Source organism: Myiozetetes cayanensis, unplaced genomic scaffold (assembly GCF_022539395.1).
Source record: "Myiozetetes cayanensis isolate MyiCay16 unplaced genomic scaffold, myiCay2020 scf703, whole genome shotgun sequence".
In the NCBI taxonomy this organism is placed as follows: Eukaryota; Metazoa; Chordata; class Aves; order Passeriformes; family Tyrannidae; genus Myiozetetes; species Myiozetetes cayanensis.
The window spans coordinates 1184-23598 of NW_026087969.1; the positions used below are offsets into that span (position 1 = coordinate 1184).

At 63.6% G+C, this 22415-nt stretch overlaps 1 protein-coding gene across 1 annotated transcript; it reads right to left on the reverse strand.

Moving 5' to 3' along the window:
• Positions 1-380: 380 nt before the first annotated feature.
• On the reverse strand, positions 381-21582 carry LOC126652224 (ryanodine receptor 1-like; the record flags this gene model as incomplete). The annotated part of the gene is made up of 11 exons (XM_050338894.1): positions 381-487; positions 600-696; positions 5649-5761; positions 6991-7125; positions 10588-10647; positions 11970-12140; positions 14227-14241; positions 16492-16584; positions 16681-16768; positions 18894-19134; positions 21268-21582. Coding segments are annotated over 11 exons (1435 nt in total), but the record flags the coding sequence as incomplete, so codon positions are not given.
• Positions 21583-22415: the final 833 nt, after the last annotated feature.

The following is a 22415-nucleotide window of genomic DNA, read 5'->3' on the forward strand; positions in this document are numbered from 1 at the left end:
TTTTGGGGTGCTCTGGGTATAATCAGGGGTCCCTGGGTTGTATTTTGGGGTGATTTGGGTGTGTTTCAGGTACCTCTGCTCGGTCAGGGCCGTCCTGCTGAAGTGCAGGATGAGCTGCTGGGTTTGGGTGTATTTTGGGTGTATTTTGGGGTGCTCTGGGTATAATCAGGGGTCTCTGGGTTGTATTTTGGGGTGATTTGGGTGTTTTTGGGGTACCTCTGCTCGGTCAGGGCCGTCCTGCTGAAGTGCAGGATGAGCTGCTGGGTTTGGGTGTATTTTGGGTGTATTTTGGGTGTGTTTGGGTGTATTTTGGGGTGCTCTGGGTATATTTCAGGGTGATTTCTGTACATTTTGGGGTGATTTGGGTGTTTTTGGGGTACCTCTGCTCGGTCAGGGCTGTCCTGCTGAAGTGCAGGATGAGCTGGTGCAGCGGGTCCGGCCTCGCCTCGGCCTCTTCCTCCTCCTCCTCCTCCTCCCGCCCCGACTTCTGCACCCACCCCCCAAAAAAAAAACCCAAACCCCTGTGGTCAGGGGGGTGTCCCCAATCCCAGGGGGTGTCCCCAAGGTGTCCCCAAGGCCCGTGGGGGGTGTGGGCTCACCGAGAGGTCGTCGATCATGCGGTCCTCGAAGGGTGGGCGCTCCCGGCCCAGCCAGGACAGCCGGTACGACTCGAGGAACATGTTACAGGCTCGGTGCCTGGGGGGACATTGTCACCTCATTGTCACCTCAGTGTCACCTCATTGTCACCTGGGGACACTGGGGGCATTGGGGACACCTGGGGGGTCACAGGGGACACCTCCTGGTACGACTCGAGGAACTGTTACAGGCTCGGTGTCTGGGGGGACATTGTCACCTCACTGTCACCTCATTGTCACCTCATTGTCACCTCACTGTCACCTCATTGTCACCTCAGTGTCACCCCATTGTCACCTCATTGTCACCTCACTGTCACCTCATTGTCACTGCATTGTCACCTCATTGTCACCCCACTGTCACCTCATTGTCACCTCATTGTCACCTCACTGTCACCTCAGTGTCACCTCATTGTCACCTCAGTGTCACTGCATTGTCACCCCATTGTCACCCCATTGTCACCTCAGTGTCACCTCATTGTCACCTCATTGTCACCTCACTGTCACCTCATTGTCACTGCATTGTCACCTCAGTGTCACTGCATTGTCACCCATTGTCACCCCATTGTCACCCCATTGTCACCCCATTGTCACCTCAGTGTCACTGCATTGTCACCCCATTGTCACCCCATTGTCACCTCAGTGTCACCTCATTGTCACCTCATTGTCACCTCACTGTCACCTCATTGTCACTGCATTGTCACCTCAGTGTCACTGCATTGTCACCCCATTGTCACCCCATTGTCACCCCATTGTCACCCCATTGTCACCTCAGTGTCACTGCATTGTCACCCCATTGTCACCCCATTGTCACCTCAGTGTCACCTCATTGACACCCCATTGTCACCTCATTGTCACCTCAGTGTCACCTCATTGTCACCTCATTGTCACCTCATTGTCACCTCACTGTCACCCCATTGTCACCTGGGGGCACCTGGGGGGACCTGGGGGCATTGGGGACACCTGGGGGGTCACTGGGGACACCTCCTGGTACGACTCGAGGAACATGTTACAGGCTCGGTGTCTGGGGGGACATTGTCACCTCATTGTCACCTCAGTGTCACCTGGGGACACCTGGGGGCACTGGGGACACCTGGGGGGGTCACAGGGGACACCTCCCGGCCCAGCCAGGACAGCCGGTACGACTCGAGGAACATGTTACAGGCTCGGTGTCTGGGGGGACATTGTCACCTCATTGTCACCTCATTGTCACCTCAGTGTCACCTCATTGTCACCTGGGGGCACCTGGGGGCACCTGGGGGCATTGGGGACACCTGGGGGGGTCACTGAGGACACCTCCTGGTACGACTCGAGGAACTGTTACAGGCTCGGTGCCTGGGGGGACATTGTCACCTCATTGTCACCTCATTGTCACCCCATTGTCACCTCATTGTCACCTCACTGTCACCTCACTGTCACCTCATTGCCACCTCATTGTCACCTCATTGTCACCCCATTGTCACCTCACTGTCACCCCATTGTCACTTCATTGTCACCTCATTGTCACCTCATTGTCACCTCACTGTCACCTCATTGTCACCTCATTGTCACCTCATTGTCACCTCAGTGTCACCTCAGTGTCACCTCAGTGTCACCTCATTGTCACCTCATTGTCACCTCACTGTCACCTCACTGTCACCTCATTGTCACCCCATTGTCACCTCAGTGTTACCTCATTGTCACCTCATGGGCACCTCAGTGTCACCTCAGTGTCACCTCATTGTCACCTCACTGTCACCTCATTGTCACCTCAGTGTCACCTCATTGTCACCTCATTGTCACCTCACTGTCACCTCATGGAGACCTCATTGTCACCTCATTGGCACCTCATTGTCACCTCATTGTCACCTCACTGTCACCTCATTGTCACCTGGGGACACCTGGGGGCATTGGGGACACCTGGGGGGTCACAGGGGACACCTCCTGGTACGACTCGAGGAACATGTTACAGGCTCGGTGTCTGGGGGGACATTGTCACCTCAGTGTCACCTCAGTGTCACCTCATGAGCACCTGGGGACACCTGGGGACATTGGGGACACCTGGGGGGGTCACAGGGGACACCTCCCGGCCCAGCCAGGACAGCCGGTACGACTCGAGGAACATGTTACAGGCTCGGTGCCTGGGGGGACATTGTCACCTCATTGTCACCTCATTGTCACCTCAGTGTCACCCCATTGTCACCTCAGTGTCACCTGGGGACACCTGGGGGCATTGGGGACACCTGGGGGGGACACTGGGGACACCTCCTGGTACGACTCGAGGAACTGTTACAGGCTCGGTGTCTGGGGGGACATTGTCACCTCACTGTCACCTCAGTGTCACCTCAGTGTCACCCCATTGTCACCTCATGGGGACCTCAGTGTCACCTGGGGGCATTGGGGACACCTGGGGGGTCACTGGGGACACCTCCTGGTACGACTCGAGGAACTGTTACAGGCTCGGTGTCTGGGGGGACATTGTCACCTCATTGTCACCTCATTGTCACCCCATTGTCACCTCATTGTCACCTCATTGTCACCTCACTGTCACCTGGGGACACCTGGGGGCATTGGGGACACCTGGGGGGGTCACTGGGGACACCTCCTGGTACGACTCGAGGAACATGTTACAGGCTCGGTGTCTGGGGGGACATTGTCACCTCATTGTCACCTCATTGTCACCTCACTGTCACCTGGGGACACCTGGGGGCATTGGGGACACCTGGGGGGTCACTGGGGACACCTCCCGGCCCAGCCAGGACAGCCGGTGACTCGAGGAACTGTTACAGGCTCGGTGTCTGGGGGGACATTGTCACCTCAGTGTCACCTCATTGTCACCCCATTGTCACCTCACTGTCACATCATTGTCACCTCAGTGTCACCTCAGTGTCACCTCATTGTCACCTCAGTGTCACCTCATTGTCACCTCATTGTCACCTCAGTGTCACCTCATTGTCACCTCACTGTCACCTCAGTGTCACCTCAGTGTCACCTCATTGTCACCTCAGTGTCACCTCATTGTCACCTCATGGGGACCTCACTGTCACCTGGGAGCATTGGGGACACCTGGGGGGGTCACTGGGGACACCTCTTGTCCCATCCTAAAGCAGGGCCCAGTGACCCCATTAACCCCCCCCAGTGACCCCATTAACCCCCAGTGACCCCATTAACCCCCCCAGTCCCACCTGGGCAGGTTGTACAGGGGGGTCATCCTAAAACAGGCCCCCAGTGACCCCAGTAACCCCCCCAGTGCTCCCAGTCCCACCTGGGCAGGTTGTAGAGGGGGGTCATCCTAAAGCAGGCCCCCAGTGACCCCAGTAACCCCCAGTGACCCCCCCAGTGCTCCCAGTCCCACCTGGGCAGGTTGTACAGGGGGGTCATCCTAAACAGGCCCCAGTGACCCCAGTAACCCCCAGTGCCCCAGTCCCACCTGGGCAGGTTGTACGGGGGTCATCCTAAAACAGGCCCCCAGTGACCCCAGTAACCCCCAGTAACCCCCAGTCCCACCTGGGCAGGTTGTACAGGGGGTCATCCTAAAACAGGCCCCCAGTGACCCCAGTAACCCCCAGTAACCCCCAGTCCCACCTGGGCAGGTTGTACAGGGGGGTCATCCTAAAACAGGCCCCCAGTGACCCCAGTAACCCCCAGTAACCCCCAGTAACCCCCCAGTCCCACCTGGGCAGGTTGTACAGGGGGGTCATCCTAAAACAGGCCCCCAGTAACCCCCCAGTGACCCCATTAACCCCCCCAGTCCCACCTGGGCAGGTTGTACAGGGGGTCATCCTAAAACAGGCCCCCAGTGACCCCTAGTAACCCCCAGTAACCCCCAGTGCTCCCAGTCCCACCTGGGCAGGTTGTACAGGGGGGTCATCCTAAAACAGGCCCCAGTGACCCCAGTAACCCCCAGTGACCCCATTAGTGCCCCCAGTCCCACCTGGGCAGGTTGTACAGGGGGGTCATCCTAAAACAGGCCCCAGTGACCCCATTAACCCCCAGTGACCCCATTAACCCCCCCAGTGACCCCAGTAACCCCCAGTAACCCCCCCAGTCCCACCTGGGCAGGTTGTACAGGGGGGTCATCCTAAAACAGGCCCCCAGTGACCCCATTAACCCCCAGTAACCCCCAGTAACCCCCAGTCCCACCTGGGCAGGTTGTACAGGGGGTCATCCTAAAACAGGCCCCAGTGACCCCATAACCCCATTAACCCCCAGTAGCCCCCAGTCCCACCTGGGCAGGTTGTAGAGGGGGGTCATCCTAAAACAGGCCCCCAGTGACCCCATTAACCCCCAGTTACCCCATTAACCCTCCCAGTGACCCCATTAACCCCCAGTAACCCCCAGTCCCACCTGGGCAGGTTGTACAGGGGGGTCATCCTAAAACAGGCCCCAGTAACCCCCAGTGACCCCATTAACCCCCCAGTGACCCATTAACCCCCAGTAACCCCCCAGTCCCACCTGGGCAGGTTGTACAGGGGGGTCATCCTAAAACAGGCCCCCAGTGACCCCAGTAACCCCCAGTGACCCCATTAACCCTCCAGTGACCCCATTAACCCCATAACCCCAGTCCCACCTGGGCAGGTTGTACAGGGGTCATCCTAAAACAGGCCCCAGTGACCCCATTAACCCCCAGTGACCCCATTAACCCCAGTGACCCCAGTAACCCCCAGTCCCACCTGGGCAGGTTGTACAGGGGGTCATCCTCAAACAGGCCCCAGTGACCCCATTAACCCCAGTGACCCCAGTAACCCTCCCAGTGACCCCATTAACCCCCAGTAACCCCCAGTCCCACCTGGGCAGGTTGTACAGGGGGGTCATCCTAAAACAGGCCCCCAGTGACCCCATTAACCCCCAGTAACCCCCCCAGTGCTCCCAGTCCCACCTGGGCAGGTTGTACAGGGGGGTCATCCTAAAACAGGCCCCAGTGACCCCAGTAACCCCCAGTAACCCCAGTCCCACCTGGATGCAGGTTGTACAGGGGGTCATCCTAAAACAGGCCCCTAGTGACCCCATTAACCCCCCCAGTGCTCCCAGTCCCACCTGGGCAGGTTGTACAGGGGGGTCATCCTAAAACAGGCCACCACCGCCCGGCGCCGCTGCTTGGACAGGAGTTTGTGCCACACGGCCTTCTTGGACTTGTAGGGGTGCTCTGTCTGTGGGGGGGGGTGGATTGGAGGGCTCAGTGGGCACCCCGGGGACCCTCCAGACCCCCCACAATCCCAGAATATCCCCCCGGGACCCTCCAGACCCCCCAGAACCCCCCCAATCCCAGGACACCCCTGGGAGCCCCCTGGGATCTCCCCAGAGGCTGCTGGAGAGGCTAGGACCCCAAACCGCAGGACCCCTGGAGCCCCAAATCCCCTGACCCCAAAAGCCTCCCGAGACCCTTAACCCCTTGGGACCCACCAGGGCTCCCAAATCTCCCTGGGACCCCACAAATCACCCTCCCAGCCCCAGACCCGCCAGGTGGTAGAGCCGCCGACACCTCCTGCACCCTGGGACCCAAATCCCTGGAGCCCCAGGCCCCACCCAGGGACCCCCAGGACCCAAACCCCTGGGACCCCCAAATCCCAGGATCCCCAAATCCCCCAGACCTGCTCGAGGTGGTAGAGGCACGGCCGACACCTCCTGCACCCTGGGACCCCAAACCCCTGGGACCCCCCCTGGACCCCCTAGACCCCCAGACCCTGGGAGCCCCAACCCCTGGGACCCCCAAATCCCCAGGACCCCAGATCCCCCAGACCTGCTCGAGTGGTAGAGCACGGCCGACACCTCCTGCACCCTGGGACCCCAAAACCCCCTGGGAGCCCCCAGGGACCCCAAACCCCTGGACCCCAGGACCCCAAACCCCTGGGACCCCCAATCCCAGGACCCCAAATCCCCCCAGACCTGCTCGAGGTGGTAGAGCACGGCTGACACCTCCTGCACCCCTGGGACCCCAAAACCCCCTGGGAGCCCCCAAATCCCTAGAAGCCCCAGGGACCCCCAAATCCCCTGGGAGCCCCCAAATCCCCTGGGAGCCCCAAATTTCCCCAGGACCCCCAGATCCCCCCAGACCTGCTCGAGGTGGTAGAGCACGGCCGACACCTCCTGCACCCCTGGGACCCCAAAACCTCCTGGGAGCCCCAGGACCCCCAACCCCCCAGGGACCCCCAAACACCCTGGGAACCCCCAGGACCCCCAAACCCCCTGGGACCCCCAAATCCCCCAGGACCCCCAAATCCCCCAGACCTGCTCGAGGTGGTAGAGCACGGCCGACACCTCCTGCACCCCTGGGACCCCAAAACCTCCTGGGAGCCCCCAAATCCCCTGGAACCCCCCAGGGACCCCCAAACCCCCTGGGACCCCCAAATCCCCAGGGACCCCCAAATCCCCCCCAGACCTGCTCGAGGTGGTAGAGCACGGCCGACACCTCCTGCACCCTCCGGACCACCTTGTCGGGGGTGTCGGGGTCCTCGTCCCGCCCCGCCTGGCGCACCAGGGCCATCTGCCAGCGAGCTGAGCCCGTGTTCTCCACCTGGGGGACATTGGGGACACCCCTGGGGACACAGGGCCATCTGCCAGCGAGCTGAGCCCGTGTTCTCCACCTGGGGGGACATTGGGACACCCCTGGGGACACCCTGGGGACACCCTGGGGACACCCTGGGGACACAGGGCCATCTGCCAGCGAGCTGAGCCCGTGTTCTCCACCTGGGGCACATTGGGACACCTTGGGGACATTGGGGACACCCCCTGAGGACACCCCTAGGGACCACCCTGCAGCGAGCTGAGCCCGTGTTCTCCACCTGGGGACACTTGGGGACACCTTGGGGACACCCTGGGGACACCCCTGGGGACACAGGGCCATCTGCCAGCGAGCTTGAGCCGTGTTCTCCACCTGGGGACATTGGGGACACCCCTGGGACATTGGGGACACCTGGGGACACAGGGCCATCTGCCAGCGAGCTGAGCCCGTGTTCTCCACCTGGGGGACATTGGGGACACCTTGGGGACACCCCTGGGGACACCCCTGGGGACACAGGGCCATCTGCCAGCGAGCTGAGCCCGTGTTCTCCACCTGGGGGACATTGGGGACACCCCTGGGGACATTGGGGACACCCCTGGGGACACCCCTGGGGACATTGGGGACACCCCTGGGGACATTGGGACACCGTGGTCACACCTGGGGACATTGGGGACACCTTGGGGACACCTGGGGACACCCCTGAGGGACACAGGGCCATCTGCCAGCGAGCTGAGCCCGTGTTCTCCACCTGGGGGACATTGGGGACACCTTGGGGACATTGGGGACACCCTGGGACATGGGGACACCCTGGGGACATTGGGGACACCCCTGGGGACACAGGGCCATCTGCCAGCGAGCTGAGCCCGTGTTCTCCACCTGGGGGACATTGGGGACACCTTGGGGACACCCTGGGGACACCTGGGGACACCCTGGGGACACAGGGCCATCTGCCAGCGAGCTGAGCCCGTGTTCTCCACCTGGGGGACATTGGGGACACCTTGGGGACATTGGGGACACCCCTGGGGACATTGGGGACACCCTGGGACACCCCTGGGGACACAGGGCCATCTGCCAGCGAGCTGAGCCCGTGTTCTCCACCTGGGGACATTGGGACACCTTGGGGACACTCCTGGGGACACTGGGGACACCTGGGACACCCTGGGGACATTGGGGACACCCTGGGGACACAGGGCCATCTGCCAGCGAGCTGAGCCCGTGTTCTCCACCTGGGGACATTGGGGACACCTTGGGGACACCCTGGGGACACCCTGACAGGGCCATCTGCCAGCGAGCTGAGCCCGTGTTCTCCACCTGGGGACATTGGGGACACCTTAGGGATTCACTCCTGGGGACACTGGGACATCTGGGGACACCCCTGGGGACATTGGGGACACCCTGGGGACATTGGGGACACCCTGGGGACACCCCTGGGACACCCTGGGACACAGGGCCATCTGCCAGCGAGCTGAGCCCGTGTTCTCCACCTTGGGGACATTGGGGACATTGGGGACACCCCTGGGGACACCCTGGGGACATTGGGGACACCCTGGGGACACAGGGCCATCTGCCAGCGAGCTGAGCCCGTGTTCTCCACCTGGGGGACATTGGGGACACCCTGGGGACACCCCTGGGGACACCCTGGGGACACCCCTGGGGACACAGGGCCATCTGCCAGCGAGCTGAGCCCGTGTTCTCCACCTGGGGGACATTGGGGACACCCCTGGGGACATTGGGGACACCCCTGGGGACATTGGGGACACCTTGGGGACACCCCTGGGGACACCCCTGGGGACACAGGGCCATCTGCCAGCGAGCTGAGCCCGTGTTCTCCACCTGGGGACATTGGGGACACCTTGGGGACACCTTTGGGACGCCTTGGGGACACCATGGGGACATTGGGGACACCTTGGGGACATTGGGGACACCCTGGGGACACCCCTGGGGACACAGGGCCATCTGCCAGCGAGCTGAGCCCGTGTTCTCCACCTGGGGACATTGGGGACACCTTGGGGACATTGGGGACACCTTGGGGACATTGGGGACATTGGGGACACCCCTGGGGACATTGGGGACACCCCTGGGGACACCCCTGGGGACACAGGGCCATCTGCCAGCGAGCTGAGCCCGTGTTCTCCACCTGGGGGGACATTGGGGACACCCCTGGGGACATTGGGGACACCTTGGGGACACCTTGGGGACACCCTGGGGACATTGGGGACACCCTGGGGACACCCCTGGGGACACAGGGCCATCTGCCAGCGAGCTGAGCCCGTGTTCTCCACCTGGGGGGACATTGGGGACACCCCTGGGGACACCCCTGGGGACACCCTGGGGACATTGGGGACACCCCTGGGGACACAGGGCCATCTGCCAGCGGGCTGAGCCCGTGTTCTCCACCTGGGGGACATTGGGGACACCTTGGGGACATTGGGGACACCTTGGGGACACCCCTGGGGACACAGGGCCATCTGCCAGCGAGCTGAGCCCGTGTTCTCCACCTGGGGACATTGGGGACATTGGGGACACCTTGGGGACACCCCTGGGGACACCCCTGGGGACACAGGGCCATCTGCCAGCGAGCTGAGCCCGTGTTCTCCACCTGGGGGACATTGGGGACACCTTGGGGACATTGGGGACACCCCTGGGGACACCCCTGGGGACACCCCTGGGGACACCCCTGGGGACACAGGGCCATCTGCCAGCGAGCTGAGCCCGTGTTCTCCACCTGGGGGACATTGGGGACACCTTGGGGACACCCCTGGGGACACCCCTGGGGACACCCCTGGGGACACAGGGCCATCTGCCAGCGAGCTGAGCCCGTGTTCTCCACCTTGGGGACATTGGGGACACCCTTGGGGACACCCTGGGGACACCCCTGGGGACACCCCTGGGGACACCCCTGGGGACACCTTGGGGACACCCCTGGGGACACAGGGCCATCTGCCAGCGGGCTGAGCCCGTGTTCTCCACCTGGGGGACATTGGGGACACCTTGGGGACATTGGGGACATTGGGGACACCCCTGGGGACACAGGGCCATCTGCCAGCGAGCTGAGCCCGTGTTCTCCACCTGGGGGACATTGGGGACACCCCTGGGGACATTGGGGACACCCCTGGGGACACCCTGGGGACACCTTGGGGACATTGGGGACACCTTGGGGACATTGGGGACATTGGGGACACCCCTGGGGACATTGGGGACACCCCTGGGGACACCCCTGGGGACACAGGGCCATCTGCCAGCGAGCTGAGCCCGTGTTCTCCACCTGGGGGACATTGGGGACACCCCTGGGGACACCCCTGGGGGACATTGGGGACACCTTGGGGACACCCCTGGGGACATTGGGGACACCCCTGGGGACACTGGTGGCCCCCAGGGGACACTGGGGACATTGGTGGCCCCCTGGGGACACTGGTGGCCCCCAGGGGACATTGGGGACACCCCTGGGGACACCCCTGGGGCGGTGCCACCCACCTTGCCCTGCAGGTGCAGGTTGTTGTGCAGGAACTCCCGAACCTCCTCGTCCGTGTCCTTCTGCAGGGGGGGAGGGGGACACACAGGGGACACCTCAGGGGGGGCCCAGGGGGTGTCCCCAAACCCCGGGAGTGTCCCCAAACCCCAAGGGGTGTCCCCAAACCCTGGAAATGACCCCAAACCCTGGGGATGTCCCCAAACCCCCCTTCCTCACCCACCCTTGTCCCTTGGCCAGGGCGATGTCCCCAAGCCCAGGGGTTTGTCCCTGAGCCCAGGGGGGGTGTTGGGGGTCTCTGGGGGGTTCTGGGGATCCCAGGGGGGTCTCAGGGGGTCCCAGGGGGTCTCCCCACGACCCACCAGGGCGTATCTGCCCTTGGCCAGGGCGATGTCCCCAAGCCCAGGGGTTTGTCCCTGAGCCCAGGGGGGGTTTTGTGGATCCCTGGGGGGGTTTTGGGGATCCCAGGGGGGTTTTGGGGATCCCAGGGTGGTTTTGTGGATCCCGGGGGTTGTGTATCCAGGGGGTTTTGGGGTCCCAGGGGGTCCCAGGGGTCTCCCACGACCCACCAGGGCGTATCTGCCCTGGCCAGGGCGATGTCCCCAAGCCCAGGGGGTTTTGGGGATCCCGGGAGATGTTGGAGATCCTGAGGGAGTTTGAGGATCCCGGGGGTTTGGGGATCCCGGGGGTCTCAGGGGGTCTCCCCACGACCCACCAGGGCGTATCTGCCCTTGGCCAGGGCGATGTCCCCAAGCCCAGGGGGGGTTTGAGGATCCCAGGGAGGGGTTTTGTGGATCCCAGGGTGGTTTTGGGGATCCCAGGGGGGGGGTTGGGGATCCCAGGGGTTTGTGGATCCCAGGGGGTTTTGGGGATCCTGGGGTGGTCTCAGGGGGTCTCCCCACGACCCACCAGGGCGTATCTGCCCTTGGCCAGGGCGATGTCCCCAAACCCAGGGGTCGTGTTGGGGGTTCCAGGGGAGTTTTGGGGATCCCGGAGGGGGTTTGGGGATCCTGGGGTGGTTTTGGGGATCCTGGGGGGGTTTTGGGGATCCCGGGGGGGTCCCAGGGGGGCTCCCCATGACCCACCAGGGCGTATCTGCCCTTGGCCAGGCGATGTCCCCAAGCCCAGGGAGGGTGTTGGGGATCCAGGGGAGTTTGGGGATCCCAGGGGGGTTTGTGGATCCAGGGGGTTTTGGGGATCCTGGGGGTCCCAGGGGGCTCCACGACCCACCAGGGCGTATCTGCCCTTGGCCAGGGCGATGTCCCCAAGCCCAGGGGTCATGTTGGGGATTCCGGAGGGGTCTCAGGGGGTCCCGAGGGGGTTTGAGGATCCCAGGGGGGATTTTGGGGATCCCAGGGGGGTCCCAGGGGGGCTCCCCACGACCCACCAGGGCGTATCTGCCCTTGGCCAGGGCGATGAGCTCCTGGTCGGCGGGGGAGCACATGTTGAGGCCGATGGGCAGCATCTTCTTCAGCGTGGCCACGATGAGCGAGGTGTGGACCGAGTAACGATCGCCCCGGCGCCGCTTCTTGGAGCGCTCCTGGTCAGAGCCAGCCCCCTGGGGACAGGGACAGGGACAGGGACAGGGGGGTGTCACTGCTGGGACCCCCCAAGGAACATGGGGAGGGGTCAGTTCTGACCCCCCCAAGGGGTGTGCACCGAGTAGCGATCGCCCCGGCGCCGCTTCTTGGAGCGCTCCTGGTCAGAGCCAGCCCCTGGGGACAGGGACAGGGATCGGCACTGTGGGACCCCCAGGGACAGGGGGACAGGGGGGTGTCACTGCTGGGACCCCCCAAAGGACAGGGGGACACGGGGAGGGGTCAGTTCTGACCCCCCCAAGGGGTGTGCACCGAGTAGCGATCGCCCCGGCGCCGCTTCTTGGAGCGCTCCTGGTCAGAGCCAGCCCCCTGGGGACAGGGATATGGCACTGCTGGGACCCCCAGGGACACAGGGACAGGGGGGTGTCACTGCTGGGACCCCCCAAGGGACACAGGGACATGGGGAGGGGTCAGTTCTGATCCCCCCAAGGGGTGTGCACCGAGTAACGATCGCCCCGGCGCCGCTTCTTGGAGCGCTCCTGGTCCGAGCCAGCCCCTGGGGACAGGGACAGGGGGGGATCAGCTCTGACTGACCCCCCTGGGGACAGGGGGACACGGGGTGTCACTGCTGGGACCCCCCCAGGGACACGGGTCCCCCAGATCAGGACACCCCGGTTTGGTTTTGGGGGATCCGAGGTGCAGTGACCCCAAAAAATAGGATCCATGTGGGGTTTTGGGGGTCCCAGGTGTGGTGGTCCCCACAGATCAGGACCCCCAGGTTTGGTTTTGGGGGTCCCAGGTGCGGTGACCCCACAGATCAGGACACCCAGGTGGGGTTTTGGGGGGTCCCAGGTGTGGTGACCCCAAAAAACAGGACCCCCGGGTTTGATTTGGGGGGTCCCAGGTGCAGTGACCCCAAAAAACAGGATCCTGGGGGGGTTTTGGGGGTCCCAGGTGTGATGACCCCACAGATCAGGATCCTCAGGTTTGGTTTTTGGGGGTCCCAGGTGTGGTGGTCCCCACAGATCAGGACCCCCACGTTTGATTTTGGGGGGTCCCAGGTGTGGTGACCCCACAGATCAGGACCCCAGGTTTGGTTTTGGGGGTCCCAGGTGCAGTGACCCCAAAAAACAGGACCCCCTGGAGTGGTTTTTGGGGGGTCCCAGGTGTGTCCCCACAGATGAGGACCCCCAGGTGGGGTTTTGGGGGGTCCCAGGTGCAGTGACCCCACAGAACAGGATCCAGGTGGGGTTTTTGGGGGTCCCAGGTGTGATGACCCCACAGATCAGGACCCCCAGGTGGGGTTTTTGGGGGTCCCAGGTGTGATGACCCCACAGATCAGGACCCCCAGGTTTGATTTTGGGGGTCCCAGGTGCAGTGACCCCAAAAAACAGGACCCTGGAGGGGTTTTTGGGGGGTCCCAGGTGTGATGACCTCACAGATCAGGACCCCCAGGTGGGGTTTTAGGGGGTCCCAGGTGTGCTGTCCCCACAGATCAGGACTCCCAGGAGGGTTTTTGGGGGTCCCAGGTGTGATGACCCCACAGATCAGGACCCCAGGTTTGATTTTGGGGTCCCAGGTGTGATGACCCCACAGATCAGGACCCCCAGGTGGGGTTTTAGGGGGTCCCAGGTGTGATGACCCCACAGATCAGGACCCCCAGGTGGGGTTTTTGGGGGTCCCAGGTGCAGTGACCCCAAAAAACAGGACCCAGGTGGGGTTTTTGGGGGTCCCAGGTGTGTCCCCACAGATCAGGACCCCCAGGTGGGGTTTTTGGGGGTCCCAGGTGTGGTGACCCCACAGATCAGGACCCCCAGGTGGGGTTTTTGGGGGTCCCAGGTGTGACCCCACAGATCAGGACCCCCAGGTTTGGTTTTGGGGGGTCCCAGGTGTGATGACCCCACAGAACAGGATCCTCAGGTTTGATTTTGGGGGTCCCAGGTGTGATGACCCCACAGATCAGGACCCCCAGGTTTGGTTTTTGGGGGGTCCTGGCCGTGGTGGCCCCGTGTTTTGGGTTCCCCTGGCGCAGTTTGGGGGTCCCAGCCCTGGTGACTCCCTGGGGGTCCTGGGGACCCCTGGCCCCCCATCCCCTCCCCCGCTAACCTGTCCATCTCCAGACTGGGAACAGCACCCGGAGCCGAGGGGGAGAGAAGAGACAGAGTTAGGGACCCCAGGGCAGGAATGGGGTCTGGGGGCAGGGAATGGGGTTTGGGGGGCAGGAATGGGGTTTGGGGGGACAGGAATGGGGTTTGGGGGCAGGAATGGGGTTTGGGGGGGCAGGAATGGGGTTTGGGGGGCAGGAATGGGGTTTGGGGGGCAGGAATGAGGTTTGGGGGGCAGGAATGGGGTCTGGGGGGCAGGAATGGGGTCTGGGGGCAGGAATGGGATTTGGGGAGGCAGGAATGGGGTTTGGGGGGCAGGAATGGGGTCTGGGGGGCAGGAATGGGTCTGGGGGCAGGAATGGGGTTTGGGGGGGCAGGAATGGGGTTTGGGGAGGCAGGAATGGGATTTGGGGGGCAGGAATGGGGTCTGGGGGGTAGGAATGGGGTTTGGGGGGCAGGAATGGGGTTTGGGGGGCAGAAATGGGGTCTAGGGGGTAGGAACAGGGTTTGGGGGGGCAGGAATGGGATTTGGGGGAACAGGAACAGGGTTTGGGGGGCAGGAATGGGGTCTAGGGGGCAGGAATGAGGTTTGGGGGGGCAGGAATGGGGTTTGGGGGGGCAGGAATGGGGTTTGGGGGGCAGGAATGGGGTTTGGGGGGCAGGAATGGGATTTGGGGGGCAGGAATGGGATTTGGGGGGCAGGAATGGGGGTTTGGGGGGGCAGGAATGGGATTTGGGGGCAGGAATGGGGTTTGGGGGCAGGAATGGGGTTGGGGGGCAGGAATGGGGTCTAGGGGGACAGGAATGGGATTTGAGGGGCAGGAATGGGATTTGGGGGGGCAGGAATGGGATTTGGGGGGCAGGGATGGGATTTGGGGGGCAGGAATGGGGTTTGGGGGGCAGGAATGGGGTCTGGGGGCAGGAATGGGGTTTGGGGGGCAGGAATGGGGTCTAGGGGGCAGGAATGGGGTTTGGGGGGCAGGAATGAGATTTGGGGGCAGGAATGGGGTTTGGGGGGGCAGGAATGGGGTCTGGGGGGGCAGGAATGGGGTCTGGGGGGCAGGAATGAGGTTTGGGGGGCAGGAATGGGATTTGGGGGCAGGAATGGGATTTGGGGGGCAGGAATGGGGTTTGGGGGGCAGGAATGGGATTTGGGGGCAGGAATGGGGTTTGGGGGGCAGGAATGGGGTTGGGGGGCAGGAATGGGGTCTGGGGGGCAGGAGGGAGGAGATGGGGAGTTTTGGGGGGGTTTGAGGGGGCTGGGGGTTCAGGTGGGATGGAGACCAGCAGGTTGGGTGGGTTTTGGGGTCTCAGGTGGGTTTTGGGGTCCCAGGTTTGGGTTTTTGGGATGGTTTTGGGGTCCTGGGTGGGTTTTGGGGTACCAGGGTTGGGTTTTTAGGATGGTTTGGGGGTCACAGGAGGGTTGGGGGTCTCAGGTGGGTTTTGGGGTACCAGGGTTGGGTTTTTGGGATGGTTTGGGGGTCCTGGGTGGGTTTTGGGGTCCTGGGTGGGTTTTGGGGTCCCAGGGTTGGGTTTTTGGGATGGTTTGGGGGTCTCAGGTGGGTTTTGGGGTCCCAGGTTTGGGTTTTTGGGATGTTTGGGGGTCCTGGGTGGGTTTTGGGGTACCAGGGTTGGGTTTTTGGGGTGGTTTGGGGGTCTCAGGTGGGTTTTGGGGTCCTGAGTGGGTTTTAGGGTCCCAGGTTTGGGTTTTTAGGATGGTTTGGGGGTCCCAGGAGGGTTGGGGGTCTCAGGTGGGTTTTGGGGTCCCGAGTGGGTTTTAGGGTACCAGGGTTGGGTTTTTGGGGATGGTTTGGGGGTCACAGGGGGGTTGGGGGTCTCAGGTGGGTTTTAGGGTCCCAGGGTTGGGTTTTTAGGATGGTTTGGGGGTCACAGGTGGGTTGGGGATCCTGAGTGGGTTTTGGGGTACCAGGGTTGGGTTTTTGGGGTGGTTTGGGGGTCCCGGGTGGGTTCAGGGTTACTTTTGGGGGGGTTGGGGGAGTTGGGTGGGATGGAGAGCAGAGGGTTGGGGGTCCCATGGGCAGGGGCACATTTGGGGTCTCTTGGGGTGCAGTTTGGGGGCGCAGTTTGGGCTCTCTTGGGGTGCAGTTTGGGGTCTCCAGGGGTGCAGTTTGGGGTCTCTTGGGGTGCAGTTTGGGGTCTCTGGGGGTGCAGTTTGGGGCCACTTGGGGTGCAGTTTGGGGGCACAATTTGGGCTCTCTGGGGGCACAATTTGGGGTCCCTGTGGGGCGCAGTTTGGGGGTCCCACCTTGGCCATCTTGCTCTTGCTGTCGGCCGTCAGGAAGCTCATGTTGTTGATCTCGTTCTGCACCACAAAGTTCTGCTCCTCACGCTTGAAGTTCTGCCAGGGGGGACAGAAACACACACAGAGGGGTGAGGGAACCCCCAAAAAGACCCCAGGACCCCCCCAGGACCCCCCCAGAGCCCCCCAACTCACGTGGGACTTGGACCAGAGGATGAAGACCTCGCCCACCATGCGGAACAGCTCCTCGGCGTCCTCGTTGGGCTCCGTCAGCCACCCCGCCCTGGGGACAGCAGGGACACCGGGGGCACTGTCAGTGGGTCACGGGGTCCCCACGGCCCCCCATGGCCCCCATGGCCCCCTTGTGCCCCCATGGCCCCCCATGTCCCCCATGCCCCCATACCTGCTGTTGTCCACATAGTGGATGAGTAGGGGTACAGGTCCCCATGTGTCCCCCATGTCCCCCCATGTCCCCACATGTCCCCATGTCCCCCATGCCCCCCACGCCCCCTGACCTGCTGTTGTCCACGTGGCGGATGAGCAGGGGTACAGGTCCCCATGTGTCCCCATGTCCCCCATGTCCCCCACATGTCCCCATGCCCCCTGTGTCCCCATGTCCCCCACATGTCCCCATGTCCCCCCATGTCCCCCGTGTCCCCATGTCCCCACATGTCCCCATATCCCCCACACGTCCCCATGTCCCCCACGTGTCCCCATGTCCCTGCCATGTCCCCCATGTCCCCCATGTCCCCCCATGTCCCCCCATGGTCCCCCATGGTCCCCCGTGCCCCCATACCTGCTGTTGTCCACATAGTGGATGAGCAGAGTACAGGTCCCCATGTGTCCCCATGTGCCCCCATGTCCCCCCATGTCCCCCCCATGTCCCCATGTGCCCCCATACCTGCTGTTGTCCACGTAGCGGATGAGCAGGGGGTAGAGAGTGTACAGGTCCCCATGTCCCCCCATGAGTCCCCATGACCCTGTCATGTGTCCCCATGTCCCTGCCATGTGTCCCCATGTCCCCCTGTGTCCCCATGTCCCCCCATGTCCCCCATGCCCCCTGACCTGCTGTTGTCCACGTAGCGGATGAGCAGGGGGTAGAGGGCGTACAGGTCCCCATGTCCCCCCATGTCCCCACGTGTCCCCATGTCCCCCCATGTCCCCCGTGCCCCCATACCTGCTGTTGTCCAAGCAGCGGATGAGCAGGTGTAGAGTCCTCATGTGTCCCCCATGTGTCCCCATGTCCCTGTCATGTGTCCCCATGTCCCCCACGTGCCCCCATGAGTCCCCACATGTCCCCCACGTGTCCCCATGTCTCCCACATGTCCCCACGTGTCCCCACATGTCCCCCACGTGTCCCCACACCCCCCTGTGTCCCCATGGCCCCCATGTCCCCCATGTCCCCTCCACATCCCCTGACCTGCTGCTTGTCCACGCAGTGGAATGAGCAGGGGTACAGGTCCCCATGTGCCCCCACGTGTCCCCATGTCCCCCACGTGTCCCCATGTCCCCCATGTCCCCCATGTCCCCCCGTGCCCCCTGACCTGCTGTTGTCCACATAGTGGATGAGCAGGGTACAGGTCCCCATGTCCCCCATGAGTCCCCATGTCTCTGCCATGTGTCCCCATGTCCCCACATGTCCCCATGTCCCCCATGTCCCCCATGTCCCCCCATGCCCCCATGCCTGCTGTTGTCCACATAGTGGATGAGCAGGAGTACAGAGTCCCCATGTGTCCCCACGTGTCCCCATGTCCCCACGTGTCCCCATGTCCCCCCTGTGTCCCCATGTGTCCCCACATATCCCCATGTCCCCCACATGTCCCCATGTGCCCCCAAAGTGTCCCATGTCCCCCCATGTCCCCCCCCACTTCCCCATACCTGCTGTTGTCCACGTAGCGGATGAGCAGGGGGATAGGTCCCCATGTGTCCTCCACATGTCCCCATGTCCCCCATGGTCCCCCCATGCCCTCCTGACCTGCTGCTGTCCACGTGTGCGGATGAGCAGGGAGTAGAGGCGTAGAGGTCCCCATGTCCCCTACCATGAGTCCTCATGTCCCCACCCATGAGTCCCCATGTCCCCTGGTCCCCATGTCCCCCATGTCCCCCCACATGTCCCCCCACGCCCCCTGACCTGCTGTTGTCCACGTGGCGGATGAGGAGGGGGTAGAGGGTGTACAGGTCCCCATGTCCCCACCATGAGTCCCCATGTCCCTGTCATGTGTCTCAACGCCCCCCTCATGTCCCCCATGTCCCCCCACATGTCCCCATGTCCTCCCATGTCCCCTGTGCCCCCTGACCTGCTGTTGTCCACGTAGCAGATGAGCAGGGGGTAGAGGGCGTACAGGTCCCCATGTCCCCCCACATGTCCCCCCACATGTCCCCCCCATGTCCCCCTGTGCCCCCCATACCTGCTGTTGTCCACGTAGCGGATGAGCAGGGGGTAGAGGGCGTAGAGGTCCCTGCAGAGCACGGAGAACTCGTCCCTGATGAGCAGCTCGGCGTCCTCGCCCTCGGCCTTGCCCTCGAGCCGCAGCTGCTCCTCCTCGGCCACCACTTTACCCGCCCGCTTGCGCAGCCGGCCCAGCGTGGGGATGAAGTGAGAGCGCAGCAGCTCCGGACGAGCCTTGCTCACGATGGGCTGGGCAAACACTGAGGGGACATCAGGGACATCAGGGGACATCAGGGACATCAGGGACATCAGGGACACTGCTGTCCCCACTGGGACCACCCAGAGCCACCAGCACCCTCAGGGTGTGGGGATGAAGTGAGAGCGCAGCAGCTCCGGACGAGCCTTGCTCACGATGGGCTGGGCAAACACTGGGAGGGGACATCAGGGACATCAGGGACATCAGGGACACTGCTGTCCCCACTGGGACCACCCAGGGACATCAGGGACATCAGGGACACTGCTGTCCCCACTGGGAGCACCCAGGGACACTGCTGTCCCCAGTGGGATCACCCAGGGACACAGGGTGTGGGGATGAAGTGAGAGCGCAGCAGCTCCGGACGAGCCTTGCTCACGATGGGCTGGGCAAACACTGAGGGGACATCAGGGACATCAGGGACATCAGGGACACTGCTGGACCACCCAGGGACACTGCTGTCCCCACTGGGACCACCCAGAGCCACCAGCACCCTCAGGGTGTGGGGATGAAGTGAGAGCGCAGCAGCTCCGGACGAGCCTTGCTCACGATGGGCTGGGCAAACACTGAGGGGACATCAGGGACATCAGGGACATCAGGGACATCAGGGACACTGCTGGACCACCCAGGGACACTGCTGTCCCCATTGGGAGCACCCAGGGACACTGCTGTCCCCACTGGGACCACCCAGAGCCACCAGCACCCTCAGGGTGTGGGGATGAAGATGAGGCGCAGCAGCTCCGGACGAGCCTTGCTCACGATGGGCTGGGCAAACACTGAGGGGACATCAGGGACATCAGGGACATCATCAGGGACACTGCTGTCCCCACTGGGACCACCCAGGGACACTGCTGACCCCACTGGGACCACCCAGGGACACTGCTGTCCCCACTGGGACCACCCAGAGCCACCAGCACCCTCAGGGTGTGGGGATGAGGTGAGAGCGCAGCAGCTCCGGACGAGCCTTGCTCACGATGGGCTGGGCAAACACTGAGGGGACATCAGGGACATCAGGGACATCAGGGACACTGCTGGACCACCCAGGGACACTGCTGTCCCCACTGGGACCACCCAGGGACATCAGGGACATCAGGGACACTGCTGTCCCCACTGGGACCACCCAGAGCCACCAGCACCCTCAGGGACACTGGGGAACATCGACATCCCCATCAGGACCAGCCATGGCCACCTCCACCCCCTCTGTGACCACCCCTGGCCACCTCCACCCTGGGACCACCAAGGGCCACCCCCACCCCCTCTGTGACCGCCATCACCATCCTGGGACCACCCGTGGCCACCCCCCACTTTGTGACCCCCATCACCATCCTGAGATCACCCATGGCCACCTCCACTCCCTCTGTGACCACCCGTGGCCACCTCCATCCTGGGACCACCCAGGGCCACCATCACCATCCTGGGACCACCAAGGGCCACCTCCACCCCCTCTGTGACCACCCATGGCCACCTCCATCCTGGGACCACCCAGGGCCACCTCCATCCCCTTCAGGTCCACCCATGGCCACCCCCACCCCATTTGTGACCACCCATGGCCACCCCCACCCCATTTGTGACCACCCATGGCCACCTTCATCCTGGGACCACCAAGGGCCACTTCCACCCCCTCTGTGACCACCTGTGGCCAGCCTGGAACCACCTGTGGCCACCCCCACCCCCAGCATTTGTGACCCCCATCACCATCCTGGGACCACCTGTGGCCACCTCCACCCTATCTGTGACCCCCATTACTATCCTGGGACCACCCGTGGCCACCTCCACCCCCTTTGTGACCCCCATCACCATCCTGGGACCACCCAGGGCCACCATCACCCCTTTGTGACCCCCATTACCATCCTGGGACCACCCGGGGCCACTTCCACCCCCTTTGTGACCCCCATTACCATCCTGGGACCACCCAGGGCCACCATCGCCATCCTGGGACCACCCGTGGCCACCCCCACCCCCTCTGTGACCACCCGTGGCCACCCCCACCCCCAGCATTTGTGACCACCATCACCATCCTGGGACCACCCATGGCCACCATCGCCATCCTGGGACCACCCATGGCCACCTCCACCCTTTGTGACCACCATCACCATCCTGTGACCACCCATGGCCCACCCCATCCCGTGCCCCCCCTCACCCGCCAGCCTCTTCATCCAGGAGGCCTCGTCGATGCCCAGGTTGTTGACGACGATGCGCAGGATGTGTCCCAGCAGGGCGTTGAGGTGCTGGCCGGTGACGTTGGTGGCCCAGGGGCCCCGGGGGGCGGCGTCGGGGCCGCGCTCCCACCAGCGGGGCAGGTAATGGCACAGCATGGGCAGCGCCACCTCGATCACGTGCGGCATCTCCGTGTAGCGCGCGCCCGACTCCGCCAGGCCCCCGATGTCCCCCATCAGCCGCTCCAGGTCCGGCAGGTCCGGGCACAGCTCCTCCACTCGGCTGGGCAGGCCCAGGACTGAGGGGGGGACACCCAAAGGTTATGGGGGGCACCCACAGGGCATGGGGGGCACCCAAAGGTTATGGGGGGCACCCACAGGGCACAGCTCCTCCACTCGGCTGGGCAGGCCCAGGACTGAGGGGGGGACACCCAAAGGTTATGGGGGGCACCCACAGGGCATGGGGGGCACCCAAAGGGCACAGCTCCTCCACGCGGCTGGGCAGGCCCAAAACTGGGGGGAGAAGGGGTTATGGGGTCACCCACAGCATGGGGGGCACCCACAGGGCACAGCTCCTCCACTCGGCTGGGGAGGCCCAAAACTGGGGGGAGAAGGGGGTATGGGGTCACCCATGGTGTGGGGGGCATCCAAAGGGCATGGGGGACATCCACAGGGTATGGGGGGCACCCACAGGGCATGGGGCGCACCCACAGGGCACAGCTCCTCCACACGGCTGGGCAGGCCCAAAACTGGGCAGGGGGGACACCCAAAGGTTATGGGGGGCACCCACAGGGCATGGGGGGCACCCACAGGGCACAGCTCCTCCACACGGCTGGGGAGGCCCAGGACTGGGGGGGAGAAGGGGGTATGGGGTCACCCAAAGGGCATGGGGGGCACCCAAAGGGCATGGGGGGCACCCAAAGGGCACAGGGGATACCCACAGGGCATGGGGGACACCCACAGGGCACAGCTCCTCCACTCGGCTGGGCAGGCCCAAAACTGGGCAGGGGGGACACCCAAAGGTTATGGGGGGCACCCAGAGGGCACAGGGGATACCCCATGGCATGGGGGACACCCACAGGGCACAGCTCCTCCACTCGGCTGGGCAGGCCCAAAACTGGGGGGAGAAGGG